The sequence below is a fragment of the Diabrotica undecimpunctata genome, chromosome 1 (assembly GCF_040954645.1).
Source record: "Diabrotica undecimpunctata isolate CICGRU chromosome 1, icDiaUnde3, whole genome shotgun sequence".
NCBI classification, from domain to species: Eukaryota; Metazoa; Arthropoda; class Insecta; order Coleoptera; family Chrysomelidae; genus Diabrotica; species Diabrotica undecimpunctata.
In genome coordinates, this window is record NC_092803.1 from 159,354,349 (window position 1) to 159,369,762 (window position 15,414).

A 15,414-nucleotide genomic window follows, 5' to 3' on the forward strand; every position below is an offset into this window, starting at 1 on the left:
AATCAACAATCAAACGATTACGATTCTTTCAAAACTAAAAACAAACTAAAAAGCTAAAAATAAGAAGAAAGTGTCAATGTCAAATAACCCCCATTTTTTTAAAAAGTTTATAATTTTTAAAAAATTTATATTTTAAGCAATAAGCAACGATGTAGTATACTATTCTATATTCTTTGATACTATATTACATCGTTGATTTTAAATATATAACATTACAAAATTATACATATTTAAAAATAATGTTATCCTGGAAATCTGGTGTGCCTTGATAGAAGAAAGATTAGAAAAGGTATACTCGGTTTCTAAAACATCAAAATTGTATTAATTAAAATCAAATCCACATTAGGATAGGATTATGAAAATAAATAATTTCGTAATTAGTTGTAATGTATTTATAACTATGATTTTTTTAGCGTTTTTTTTGTTCATACACTTGTCCGTTTAACGACCATCCCAGAATGAATGATGAAAGATTTTTAGTTAGTGGTTGGGAAGATGATCTTAATGACATTGACAAATCAAGGAACCCTGAAGGTAGTACTTAAACAAATACATACTAGAAGTTCCTAACTTATTAATCTTTTTTCTAGTAAAATCTGAGGATGATCTTTTACAAGCCTGTGAAAGTGGAAACTTAAAAGTGGTTCAAGCAATTTTAGAAAACCAGCCTAATCTTATACATGCTGTAGATAAAGATAAATATACTGCACTCCATAGAGCATGTTATAGTAATCACATAGAAATTGTTAAATATTTGTTACAAAAAGGAGCTAACATTGCAGCACAGACTGAAATGAAGTGGCAGCCTCTACATTCGTGTTGTCAATGGAACCATAAAGAATGTGCTGCTATTTTAATACAACATGGAGCAGATATTAATGCCAGGTCTGAAGGAGGTGAGGTAACAGCTTCATCTTTTTAATAGTAATTAAATATATATTTAAAAAGTTCTAGTTTTTTCATGTTTTTATACATCTGTGTCAAATAAAACTTGAGAAGTTAAAATGATTTTTATTGAAAATAAAATATAAAAGATCCTGAGGTATTCTCTCAGCTGTTTTAAGTACTGTATACAATTTAATTTTTGTAAATCTTTTCATTAATCAATTTTATTAAACAAAGGTTTTTTAAGTTTATTTATTTGAGAGTTTGTTCAGTGTTATAGTATAAAGTGTTTTTATTTGTGTAAATAGTATAAATCAACCAAAGTACTTTTTTTATGTTTATTATTTTTAAACTGTTTCATATATTTAATATTTTAGGACAAACTCCATTGCACATAGCTGCTGCACATGGTGCATCATATGATACAGTCCAGATGCTGCTTATGCATCCCTTTATTGATCCTAGAATAAAGAATTCTAGTGGAGAAACAGCAAAAGATATAGCTACAAGAAGTTCGAGGTATTATAATGTTTTTGAAATGGCAGATCCATTGTTAGACATTGAAATTATATAAAGTAAGTAAGTATTGTTGAATTAGTAACTGTGACTATTGTATACAGAACTGTCCATATTACTATTAAGAAGTACCCAAGTTTCTTAAAAATGATTAAAATCCAATCAACATAAAGTTTCTCATTGTCAATTATTTCAGTAAGATTTACTTACACTTACATTACTGATTACAGATTTACATGACTGGCACAAACATCTAATTTTATTTCTGTGAAATTAAATTTGAAAATAATAGTGTTAAATGTACATGATACTCTTATACATGAACACCCCACTAGTAGTAGAGTTGGGGAAGCTGCTGTTAATAGACTTTTGAATAATGAATGCCAAGAACTATTACAAAACCACAAAAAATGCTACAAAGGAATAAAATTCCAGCAAATAAATGATATTGTAAAACAAACAATCTGATCAAAAGTGCATTCATTTTATTTTCAAAATAAGACACTTACACTTTATACAAACTTTTAGCAGAGTGTGATGTGATGGGAGTAATTATTAAGGTTTTTATGTATTATATTAGAAAGATTAATTAATATTAAATAATATGAAGTATTATTAATTTAATTTGAATTGCACAAATATTAAAAGTTAAAGTACAAAATAAGCAAGTGATACAGTGTTTATGTAGAATAATGTTTCTCTTATTGTCATAGTTTAGTGTAAATCGGACGCAATTTTGACAGAGTTTAAATATATTTGTTTTTTAGTAAACAGGCATACATCTTATAATATCTTCTACATATTAAGTTTTTTTTTTCATTTTGTCAATTAAATAATAAAAAAAAATCGTAAACAGTCAGAGAAAAGGTGTGATGTGGTGAGAATAATTATTGAGATTTTTATATATATATGGTTTGTCCAGAAAGTGAAGAATGATTGTTACCGCACAGTATCAATCCACCATTGCCACAATTTCAAGCATGCCGCTTACCTCTGTCCGCCACTTTAGTTTGAGCCAAGTCTTGTTACGGTGTGGTCATACGTCTCTGTTTTATAACATTTTGAATGGTGTCGCCCATTGAAAATCCTGCCAATTCAGTTATGTAAACTGATTCTGTTTTTAAATGGAATTGTCATCTAGAGTTTATGGGCCTAAGGCCTAATTTTGTGTTGATATCTTTTGTTTTTAATTTTTTATGCCAAAATGTTCTTTACTTTCTCGATGACCAATATATTAGAACTATTAATTTAATATTAAATAATATAAAATATGGAGACGCTGCTTAGTAAAGAGTCTTTATTCTCCCTTAGCTACCTAACATTATTGAAACCAACCAAGTACCTACTTTCGGTTACCTCCAGCGACCTCACAAGAGATATACCAATCATAAAAAGAGACAAATTTTGGAAAACTTTGCATAAATTAGACATAATTTTTAAAGCAGCACAATATAAAATTGGTCCTTATAGAGAAAGACGAAGTAATTGGTTGGAGAAGGTAATATTCAAGAGAAATTCTAAAACTGAGAAGGTACTAATATTTTTTATTTGGATGAAATATGCATTAACCCAAACGAAACTAGTCATATGGAATGGAAAAAGTCATAGCTAATGGAACCAAATGAATAATAAAACGAATTTTAAAACAATAATACTTGTTTTTGTAGCCAGATAATATTTATAATTCCAAAATGTAAAACAATTTATAAATATTGTGTGGAATATTTGATTTGAATTTCTTTTCTATAAAGTACTAACTACATGTTTAATTTTTTAGAAAAGCATGTCATCGTCATAAGTTTAAAATGATGAAATAAAAAATAAAGAAATTGTATTTATAAGCAATCCATCATTGAATTGGGTATTGAAAGAATTGGGATTTAAATATAGAAAGGATGACAACCGAAGATCATTAATATAACATACCAATATTGCTTTCTTTGTAAGTATATGGAAAATTGTCATAGTGTCAAAATGTCATACTTTCCCAAGGGAAGTAATTTTTTAGACGAAACATATATGCCAAAGGAACCAAAATAAATTCTTGGCGGGATATTAATATAAAAAGTGTACACAAACCACAAGGTTACGATGGCAAACGTTTCATTATTGTGCATGCAGATTCTTCTAAAGGGTTCATCCAAGAAGCAAGTTTACTGTTTTTTTCAAAATCTTTGTCGATGGAATTTAGAGGAACCATCACTGATAGTAGTGGATAATGCTCCTTATCATAGTATGCTAGTTAAAAAGGAACCTTATTGATCCAGAAAAGATGACATAATCATTTGGCTAAAAGCAAATAATATTAATTTCAATGAAACACAAGACCTGAATTGTTACAACGTGAACAGAATTTGATAAACATTCATGTTGAAAGTGTTGTTATAAATATTGGTGAGGAGAGTTCAGATTCTGACAGTAATTAATGTGAATCAATGTTCTCAATTAATTGTTTTGTAAGTGTAAAATGTTGATTTCCTATTTTTCTAGTTGTAGTTTGTTTTTTTTTTGTATAACTGATTCATTTGCAATTAAAATTTTAATGTTTACCCCTCAAATTCCTTGACATATTAACTTGTTCATTTTAGGACTAACTATCTTCGAACTTAACCACATTTTAGAAAAGTTAAAATTCAATTAATCAATTTAAAATATAACATGTCAAGGAATTAATGAATATGAATTTGGCTTATAATACCCAATAACAGTTTAAAATATTTTATTGTTGTTAAAATAAACGATTTTTCTACAGGTTTTGATATTTTATTTTTTCACTAAAACTGTTTCAAATAAGAAGTCCAATTCATTGTCATCATCTTTGCTCTTATCTCTATACAGGGTCGGCTTCAACAGTTGCATTTCTCCTTCAATGACATGTCCTGTCTGACTGTCTCCTACAACGTCTTTTTGGGTGTTCTTCTCTTCCTTCTTCCTGGAACCTCATATTCACCGACTTTTCGAATTGAGTGATTCTTATTTCGACGTGGAACGTGCTTCATAGGTCTTTATAGAAATTTATCTGTTGCACAATACACCACTCGCCTCCTTCCATTTCATCCAGCCAGCTATTATTCTACTGCAGGCATCTCCATCTATCTCCCCGTTGCTCTGCAGTACAGATCCTAAATGCTTAAACCTATCACTTTTCACAATAGACCTAATGTCCAGGGTTACCACTCTATTTGGATTTATAACTTTATCTTTAAATGGATATTCTAAACACTCAGTTTTTGACCTACTGAATTTTAAACCTTTTAATTCTCTTTCAGTATTCCCTACTAACACCACATCGTCCGCATACATTAAACACCAAGGAATATCTCCTTGGCACTCTTTTATCTCATGTAATACTAATGAAAGTGGATATGGACTTAGCACCGAGCCCTAATGTAATCCTACCTTCACATGAAACTTATCAGTCTCTCCTACCCCTGTTCTAACGACTGTTAGAAAAAGTTAAAATGGTGACGATAAATTCAAATAAGAAGTCCAAATGTTTACACTATAGGCAATCTCGTTTAAGATTGCAGCTCCATCGCGTATTTAATTCGAACCTTTCAAATAGACATTAATATAATACATAACCTTACATTTCCGTGCTTAAAATCGTGTTTGTTTTTATTGAGTTATGGCAAAAAAATCGAATTATTATTGTTGTGTTCAGTATTATTTTGTACAAACTAAAAAATCAGCAGCATATTAAAGTATCAAACAAATATCTAAATTCATTAAGTTTATTTTCATTTTAAATCACTTAATGCAGCGAATATAAACGATATTTTGTAAAGTCCTGTTACTATTTATGTCCACTGGCAACTTTAACATGGAGAAATTCATAATACTATATTTGCTTACTCAATATTATTGTATTATAAATCCATATCAAATAATTAGTTACGGTAGTAATAGTAACATTTATTATCAATCAGTATATCGTCGTTGTTATGTAATAGGGGCGAATCCGCCATTTTTACGTTTTTGATGTTTTCGCCGATTTGACATGTGGATATCGGGAGTTACAGTTATGTAAAAATGGCGAACTTGTATGACCAATGGTTTCCATAGAAACCTCAAGTGAAAAAAAGGCGAATGTAATTTCAAGTGTGTTAAAAAGGCGAATGGGCACATTCGCTTTTCTTACTTTTGATTCTTAACAATTTGTATTATGTAAATAGGGCGAACATGTAGGTAAGAAGGGCGAATGTGCACGTTGGCCCTTCTTACATTAGTAATAATAACACGATTGATTATATTTTCATGATATACTATAGTCATAATTATTGTGATTGTGTGACAAAACGATAGAGAACACACGAATTTTATTTTGAAACTCCATGGTTATAGCTCTCTAACCCACTCTTTTACTACGCTAACAATTAAGCCGTTGGTTGGTAGCACTGATGCTAGATCAGGCTACCGGCTTTTGTTGTCAGCTGTTTTGTTTTGAGGTTAGCTCTGAAAGATTTTCAACAACAACTGAGTGGTGGTGTAGATATCTGTTTACTCAATTGTTTATATGTTTTTCTGTGTAATTTATGTATTAACATTTCACTCTTGAGTGTATTATCTTGGTAAGTACCAATAAATTATTGTAACATCTTCCATATGCTTAAATTTTGTATTACTACCAAAGCCACAACTGTGTGAACTAAACCTTGGAATATATCCCTAATAACGGTTTTTTGAACTCTTTGTTTACAAATAGTATCTCTAATATCCCTAATCTACGTCCAAGTATTACTTTCTGTAGTGTTTTCAAATGTTAGTACGCCTATAATTCGTCAAAAACTCATGCTTACAGCACAAAAATAATTATTCGGCTGTTAGTATTGTACTGTAGTACCTTGGTATGTTTATGGAAATACCAAATAATGCCAGTTAACTTTTAATTGCACATTATGGGCTGTGTATTCTTAACTAGGCCTAAACTCTTTACGTTATATAACTTAAAATAGAAGTAACCTTCCATTGTAGGGAAAGTCTTTAAATCTAGTCTATTAAATCTAGATACATTAAATACTATCGAAACCACACATTTACGTTTTTGTTTTATTTCAGGGGGAAAATGTTTCAATCACGTTCTCAAAAAATCATGGCTCTTGCCCAGCAAAATATAGAGGTTCTAAACAGTGAGTTTGACCACGGTAATAACACAAACATGCAAGTAAGTGCCAAAATACCAGAACAAGAGCCTGGCCAATTAGATAATAATGAAGAGCGTATACAAGATTACAGCAACTTCAACCGGCAAGCCCATCATTCATCGAGGAAAATGAGCAATTTATGCTATCGTTATGCGTAGAAAACATTGTGGATATTTCAGCTGTGACATCCAAAGTCATCGATGACCTACTATCTAAAGAACTAACATTAAATCATCCAGATTTAACTGACCCAACAATCACCTACGACGCAATAGGCGAGCCCCCTGATACTAATATTCAGTCATGCTTAGGAACACCCCCAAATCAAGTAAATGACAAAAATTATGTTAGACAGGGGTTCATGTGCTACCATTGCAACATCATTTTTGAAAACAAAAAGGTTTTGAGACGGCAAATATCGAAGCGTCACATGATTTTGGAGCTTTCAGAATCTGATGATGCTTTGAGTTTGACAAATAATACTGAACATTTATTAAAAAAAAAGAAGACTGACAATACGAATAAGGCTACAACTAAAAAGAAACAAGAAAAAAGAAAGTGTTTAAGGAGTGCTGGTAAAACCTACAGGAATGTAAAGGGAAAAGAAGTGAAAAAGAAAGGCAAACTTTTGTGTGTACTAAATGCTTTCTTAAGTAAAGTGACAAATTTTTCGAATTTGAAAAAAATTATATTTTCTTTCAGTTTTGGAAAATGGGAGAAGATGATCGTTGTCAAGACCGACAACGACAGTTTGTTGCTAATCGCTTTTGTAGTTGAAAGTGAACCTAGTAGACGACGAAGTAGTCCTGCATCCAGAGAAAAACTTTCAGTCTTCACTATCATTTAGAGAAACACTCAGAGCACGTTCGTGTTTGTCGTTTATTTTTCCTGTCAGTTTTGTCCGTAACATAAAAATGTGTTCGGACCTGTCTGGAAAAAAGGAGCGTTGCTGGAATTGTATCGACTGACCAAAGAGGGAAAGCCTCGACTGTGAACAAAATACCAGCCTGGACTAAAGAACACGCCCTTCATCATATTCAATCCATACCAAAATAAGAATCCCACTACTGCAGAAAGTCCAGCAATAAACTCTACCTTTCTTCACAACTCAATCTTGAAAAGTTATATATTTTATATCTTGAAAAATGTAGGGAAGATAACTCAAAAACCACTATAGAAAATGAAAAACTAGATTCAAACAATAAAAAAAGCATTGTGAAACCCTGTTTTCAAATTAATGTACAAAGGCTATTTCTACTCCTATGGAAACCTGCGCTTTCATAAGCCTAAGAAGGATCAATGCAGTACCTGTAATCATTACAAATCACTGACCCTAGATGAACGGAACTTGCAACCTATGGGACGAGATCGAAGGGAAAAGAGGTGCTAATAAAATAGGAACCTGTGTATTTCATTACATAACAAACCATCCACAAACTGAAGAATTGTTCCTAATGACCGATAGCTGTTATGGGCAAAATTTAAATCAATATTTTGCAACTGCATTATTACATGCTGTCAGATGTACGAATTGCAAAGTAATCGATCACGTATTTTATAAACCAGGACACTCTCAGCAAGAAGGTGATTCGATGCATTCAACAATTGAAAGGGCAGCAAAGCATGTACAAATTAATGTACTTTCAGAATGGCATGTTGTTTGTCAGACTGCAAGAAAAACACCAAAGCCTTACAACATTGTTTATTTGGAGCACACATCTTTCATAGATTGGAACGAATTGGCTCAAACCAACAAAAAAAAAATAAGGTATGAAACTGTAACTAGGGATTTAGTCAGCTGGAAAAAAATCAAATGGTTCAGGTTCTTGAAAGATAAACCTGATTCTATTTTTTTCAAGTACGAATACAATGACAAAAGTTATCAAGAAATCAAAGTCCTGAAAAATGTGGGAAGGCCCTCTACAATTGACTTACTCCCTAAGGCAGCAGTCAGTTGCCCATAACAGTCACTAAACACAAAGATCTCATGGACCTGTGTACCATCACAAATACTTTGAGGATATACCAAAAGGTGACACTCGATGTGGTAAAAGAAGGAATGTAAACACAACAAGAAAATGTTCAGCTGATCAGAAACAACAATCATCGTCTCAGAAGAAAATCAAATCATCGTGTCAGAAGAAAAACAATCGAAGTCAAAAGAAAAAAATTAAAAATAAACAATCTGTACATGATTTTTTATATTTTCTCACCAATGTTTTTGCTTATTCAATTTATGTGTAAAGAACTCAAAATTGTAATAAAAAATAAGTATTAAGCTAGTTTTCTTTAATTTACTTCTAAATATACTGTTTTTAGTTTGTACAAATAACGTGCTAAAGGGCCCAAAAAGCCATCATGAATAGTTTTGAGATATGTAAGAAGGACGAATAGGTTACATTTAGCAATACAAATATTTATTATCACTAAACGGCTTTACTAGAAATCTTGAAACTTAAAGAATACAAAAATGACATGTTCACACTATTGAAATAAAAAATTACAGCTTATTTGAATAATATTCAATAATTTTCCTGAGGGTCTAAACCTTAGAAAATGCTCTCCTGAAAAATTGAGATTTGGTGAATTCGCCCTTTTTCCATAACTCCGACGATATATTATCAGAAGAAGAATAACATCACAAAAATTGTTTGGTAAATTCTTACGTAGCGAAAAATTGTACGATTGATTAGTATTCACATCCGTTTATTTTTAGTATAACTTTAGGTACATATTAGACTTTGTTTTGACTAGATAGTTTTGATTTGATTTGTATGCAAATCATTGATGACGCATGGGTAATCTTTCATTTTTCCGATTGTATATAATAGCTTCAAACAAACCGTCATCTATTTCCTCCTCGTCAATAAGCTCATCGACATCTGCTACGATTATTACTGGTATATGTAGCTTATACTTTAAACAAATCATATAAACCTTTATCTTATAAGCTTATATCACCAAATGGCGGACCGCGGTCCGCATCCGGACCGTGAGCTTGTTTTTTGCGGACCGCCGTTAAATTTAAAATATAGTAATAATATTGTGTAAAATTATAATCAAATCTAAATATATAAATATCTTTACATTTTTAAAATGCACAGTACTAATACTATAGAGAAATACTTAATCTAAACCATATGTTTCGACTAAACGGATTTCCAAAATTACACGAAGTACCTACTTAAAAATAATCTTTTAGCAAACTACAATAGGGAAGCTATCTCATTTTTTCCAAAATTTCAGGTAATAGAACCATAATAAAATAATTTCTTTTGTATTTCAAATTTTGAAATTCTTTTGTATTTCATAATAACATTATTTCAATTTTCATATTTCTGACATAGTAACCATTCTGTGGAATTTTATAATAATTCTATTGTATTTAATAAAACTAAAAATTACTGGGGTTGATATTTGTATTGATTGGATATTTTCATTTAATATTGATTTAACTCTCAGTCTCAGTTTGGCTTGTCGCATCACAGTCTTCAATCACCCCTTGATCCATCGGTTGCACCAAGCTTGTCACATTAGGAGGAAGAAAGATCATTTTTATGTAATCTGTCTCACTTGTTAGGTTTCCAGGATGAGTTGGATCATTATCCAGAAGTAGGACTGCTTTAGTGGGAAGATTTACGCTCTTAAGATAGCGCGTTACTCTCTTAACAAATTCACGCTTAAACCATTCTTTTAATAGATCAGCGTTCATTCGTGCTGCTTTTTGTGATCTGTAGAATACAGGGAGGGACGATGGATGTAAATTTTTAAATGGACGCGGTTTAGCAGACTTACCAACAACGAAAAGATGAATTTTGTGTGTTCCTGCTGCATTTGAACAAACAGCAACTGTAATGCGCTCTTTATTCTTTTTAAATCCAGAAGCCGATTTTTCATGGCTTCCCAAAAATGTTTTTTCTGGAAGCATTTTAAAATTGAGACCTGTCTCATCCATGTTATATACTTGTTCGGGTTTAGTTTTTCCATTTTTATAATTTCTACAAACTTATAGGTAAAATCAGATGCACCTGAAGCGTCCGAGGACATTTTGTCTCCACTTACGTGTGCATAATTAACTCCGTGACGTGCCTTCCAGCGAGTCAGCCAACCTTCACTTCCAATAAATTCGTCTCCGTCTATAATTTTACTCTGTACACATAAAGCCTTTTCCCTTAGAATCGGGCCGCTAATAGGTTTGCCCCTTTGCCGTTCTTGAAGGAACCACAACCAAAGAGCTTCATCTACTATCTCGGATTTCGTTTTTTTAGTGCATCTAGTTTTTAGATTTCTATCTAATTCCATTTGGGCGCAGAAATCTTCGATTGAACGCCGATCCCATCGCCAGTCATTCACTGTACTTTTCCTCACATTCAACTCTGAACAAATTTTCTTTACCGATTCACCTTTGTCGATCCGTTTAAGCACACTTAGACGTTTTTCCATCGTCACAACCACACGTTTCCGCTTCTCACTCATTTTCTCACAAGACGAATTCAATCCCCCTCGAAAGCAAAAACAGAACTGACAACCGGGGGCGAGAGACGATCATCAAGTGGCGCTTGATGATCGTCTCGTACGAAAAAAAAAATAGGAAGGGGGAGTGGCCGGTTAATACGACGGCCGCTTAATGCGGGACCGGTTAAGAGGTAGTCTACTGTATAGTTGCAATTGTCTATTTTTTTATTTTACTGCATTAACATTTTTTTTTTCTTTTTAGAGATTTAAAATAATTGAAGGACATTTTGGACATAGCGAGTAAGTTAACTAAAATGTACAAATTTAAATAAAATTTACTAAAAAAACTATTTTGTTTAATTTTTCCATACTTACACATTGCCTGTCACAGTTATTATGAAGCTAGAAGCTGTTAATAAAGAATAAAGTAGTTTAGGAGACAAAAATCGTGATTGTCAGTAAGAACAAGATGGAAGACAAAGAACCGGAAAATATATGATACTTTCTCCCAAATGAAGACCTCCACAGTTCATCCTTTATTGGTTTTAGCAAGAAATTCAAAATTTGTTCAAACAGTAAAATTTTTTATTTTAATTTTGAAAATATTTAATTTTTTGGAAATGATTTCACCTTCAACTTATACTTTCATTTAACTTAAGTCTAATTTTCGTAGAATAATTTAAAACATTTCTCTTCATTTCCGTAATATCTTCTGTCACTGTACTCGTTGTCGCATTGCACAAGCAAGAACAGATTTCTTTAAGTATATAAGAATCCTTTGTGTGTATGATATAAATTCAAATATTTCAGATACAGGTTGTCCAAAAACTCTCCTGACAATCGAAGACCGGAGACTTCTCGGATTATTTTACGACAATTTAACCTAATTCACCTTCTCCGAAAATGCTTTATAAGCGAGCTAAAACTCTTTCAAGATAGATATTCTTACTTTAAGTCGGTAGGATACACCGTTTTCTAGAAAAATAGATTTGAAAATGTTTCGTTTTATCGTCATGAAAATTAAATTGATATTTTTTGTACTAGTTGGCTTTGAAGTGTTAACATAAGTATAACGTACGTTTTTCATTGTCAAATTGTTGCCAGTTACGCCGAAAAATTTCTCAATCCTGAGCATCCCACTCACTCAACATTTACAGATCTTCATCAACGATTAGGAGAAACAGGTTCAGTGGTCTCAAAAAACAATGAAACAGTGCGCCATAATAATGTAACAGCAGCACATAAAGATGTTATTTTAATGGAAGTTGAGGAAAATCCAGAAATTAGCGTTTGAAGACTATCTACCATGTATCCAACAATTTCAAAATCTTAGGAAATATCTTACACAACGAAAATGTATATCCTTTTCATTTTACAAAGGCACAAGCACAGCTACCAGGAGATTTTCCTGCTCGTGAAGAATTCTACTAGAAGGTTACCGCTACTAGTAGAACTTAGTGTCCAATTGTATACAACTAAATTCTATAGTAAATAACAAAGTTATTATTATGCTTCAAATATTGTAAAACAATCAAATGTTAGACTGTTTAGAGTTAGCAGACATTCATTTGTGTTTATTATTGTTTAAGTATGTTTAAAAAGATAGGTAGATACTTACTCTGAGTCCACACGAAGGTTCACTACTGTTCGCCATGATTACTTCTTGATGGATCAACGAAATGCTGCGAGGTGGCAACATAATGTTTGTAAGATATTCACACATACGATAAACTAATTTTCCGTTGCTAGTTACTCTGTGTTTTTAAATAAGTGTAGTGCAAAGCGTATGTATCCAAATGGATATTTTGCCAAATAAAGCGTTAAGAGTTCATAAGAGAAACTAGGATCTAAGAAGAAAAACCAAAGTAGATGCTATAGAAGCTATCACAAAATCTAAGTGAAATCAGGGCATATGGCAAGAGAGAGTGAAGAGAATTGAACAAAGAAACTAACACAATAACGACCTAGCGCACATAAACGAGGCATACGACGAAGATGGATCGACGACATTAAACAAAAGGAAGGGAGAAACTGGGATTAGAGAGATGCAAACATGGAAAACACAGGGGGAGGTCTACGTGTAGCGCTGGATCATAAGAGGCTGTTAAAGAAGAAGATATTGTGAATATTTTGCAAAGAAATATGCCTGTTCTGTTATATCAACTCATAATAGGAAAAATATAAAAAATAATGTAACTTTTTAGATTTGTCCAGGAAGTGATCTTATCGGCAATCTTGCAGCGTCACCTATAAAAATAACCCGCCGCATTATAAATAACTACCCTTCTGAATTACCTAATTTTTTTCAAAAACAAAACTCGTCTTGGGAATTTCTAAAATTAGACGCTGTGTAACTTTATCCAAATACTAAATAGAGCTTAGAGTGTGCTCTTGTAAAGGTTTTAATTCGAGATAAGCCCTCGACGAGCGTTATTTAGACAAAAGCACGTTATAAAACTTTCGTTTCAATCGTCTCACTGAAATTTAAGTGTGAAAAGACTAAAACCCGTCAAGCCGATTTAAACTTTGATGATGGGATGGTCATATTATACAAGGCGTTCTGTATAAGACTTGTATACATTTTAGCGTTATTTATATATTATTTATCATTGTTAGTTAGTAATGGAAATGTGTCACAGATTTATATGGAAGCACCAAATTAACTTAATTGAAATATATTCTTCCGTATGGGAAAAAAGCATTTACTACTTTTTAAAAATCTATCAAATGATACCAAATAAATGACTCTGCATCTTTAAAATCTTAAATATTAACCCCCATTTTTTTATTAAATATTTGAATTCCCTGTGCAAAAATATGTAACTTTTATTCAGGACAATTTTCTGAATTGTTGATAGGTGGTGCTATAACCAAAAAAATAAAGATTTTTTTCTTATACCCTAGGAAAATTATGGAAACGGTCTAATATCTCGAGAAATACACTAATAAATAAAAATAAAAATAAATTTTTTTTAAATATCTATCGAATGACACCAAACACGACTCCCTACCCCACAATTTAGGGGTGGGTGGGGGTCAACTTTGAAATCTTTAACAGGAACCTTCATTTTAATTCAAAAATTAGATACATTGCAGACTTCTGATCTGTATATGTTTTTCTGTGATTACAGCGTCATCTATGGCGAACCAAAAAAAAATTTAGATAAAACTTGTTTTTTTTACGTAGAATCCTAATCTGTAATAAAAACAGTGGTTTTCCATTTAATATTTCAAAGTTGCCCTTGCGCTACCCACAGGGGGTGGAGGTGCAGGGTTCTTCTGATGTTTCGAAAGCTTCTTTTGATATTTCCTAAGTTAATACGGGCATTGTTTCTTGAAAATAAAGTCACTTCTGTAATTTATTTCCTTAACGATAAAATATCTTCGTGATAAACGAAGTTGCTGCCGATTTCGTCTTTTGAAGAAAAAAAAGAGTTTTTGTAAATTTCGAATGGCTCAAGTCACAGAAAACGATTTTATTAAATCGTTTTAGTTTATGGCCATCAAGTAGATGGCATTTGAGTGGCTATTTACTTTAAGCGGGAAATAAGCAGGGACATTCGCTGACCGTTCTGTGTGTGAATTTGTATCTACCCGGATTTCTGACGATGCAGGGTTATGCTGAAATAACGTTATAAGATCCTATTGATACCGAATAATATACGGAACGTTTGACGAATTGGGCTCTTGCGCCATATATATTTGGCTTTTAATATACATATATATATATATATATATATATATATATATATATATATATATATATATATATATATATATATATATATATATATATATATATATTCTCTTACACAAAAATCAAAATACTAGTTTAGTTACAGAGGAAGTTTTACTACTTCCTCTGTAACGTTTTCCAATTTCGTCACTCCTCTAATTCATTCCAATGATCTTCTTGTTATTTTACACATAAATAATAAATTGAGTAAAGGAGTTCATTAGTAAGATTAGAAATGGTCCAATAATAAAAATATTTAAAATATCTTCTATTTAAACATAATAGAAAAGATAAATTCTGCATATTTTCAATCTAAAAGTTTGTGCTCTGGTAACACTATGATATATTACGCTCCTATATTGCGGCTCGTCAGATAGTGGTAGGTCGAATATAAACTCGTAGACATAAATGCCAAATGATTTCCAAATTTGTCGTTTGTTCATTAAAATTTAAAATACGTCTGAAGGTATAAATTGTCTTTTCCTTTTAAAAGTTTATAGTAAAATTTTTGCTCTATATTGGGCCATATTAATCCCTTAACGAACCATTTATTTTTCCAACAGCGGACCCAAAAAACCTATTTTTTTTTAATAATGCACTTGCTTCGTCACTTCTTGCAGAACTCAAAAATGTTATACAATGTTTTGCTTTGTTTTTTTATTTTTTTAACGATTGAAG

General features: G+C 31.7%; 1 protein-coding gene across 4 annotated transcripts; it reads left to right on the plus strand.

Moving 5' to 3' along the window:
* The first annotated feature begins 59 nt into the window (after nt 1-59).
* LOC140432436 (ankyrin repeat domain-containing protein 49-like) lies at nt 60-11,347 on the plus strand. Of its 4 annotated transcripts, none has more exons than XM_072520338.1 (5): nt 60-289; nt 414-534; nt 591-896; nt 1,263-1,464; nt 3,179-4,120. In XM_072520338.1, the coding sequence occupies exons 2-4, from the start codon at nt 459-461 to the stop codon at nt 1,457-1,459; spliced, it is 579 nt and encodes a 192-aa protein (XP_072376439.1). In that variant the 5' UTR covers nt 60-289; nt 414-458; the 3' UTR covers nt 1,460-1,464; nt 3,179-4,120. The 4 variants fall into 4 exon arrangements, with proteins under 4 accessions (XP_072376439.1, XP_072376438.1, XP_072376437.1 ...); XM_072520337.1 differs by lacking the exon at nt 3,179-4,120 and adding an exon at nt 11,263-11,347 and having other exon boundaries at nt 61-289; XM_072520336.1 differs by lacking the exon at nt 3,179-4,120 and adding an exon at nt 11,263-11,346 and having other exon boundaries at nt 61-289; nt 1,263-1,460.
* The last annotated feature ends 4,067 nt before the right edge of the window (nt 11,348-15,414 follow it).

Coding starts and splice junctions, on each gene's coding strand:
- LOC140432436 (XM_072520338.1), top strand. CDS start 459: ATGAATGATGAAAGATTTTTAGTTAGTGGTTGGGAAGATGATCTTAAT. Junction 535..590: donor CAAATCAAGGAACCCTGAAG/GTAGTACTTAAA, acceptor TCTTTTTTCTAG/TAAAATCTGAGGATGATCTT. Junction 897..1,262: donor TAATGCCAGGTCTGAAGGAG/GTGAGGTAACAG, acceptor TTAATATTTTAG/GACAAACTCCATTGCACATA.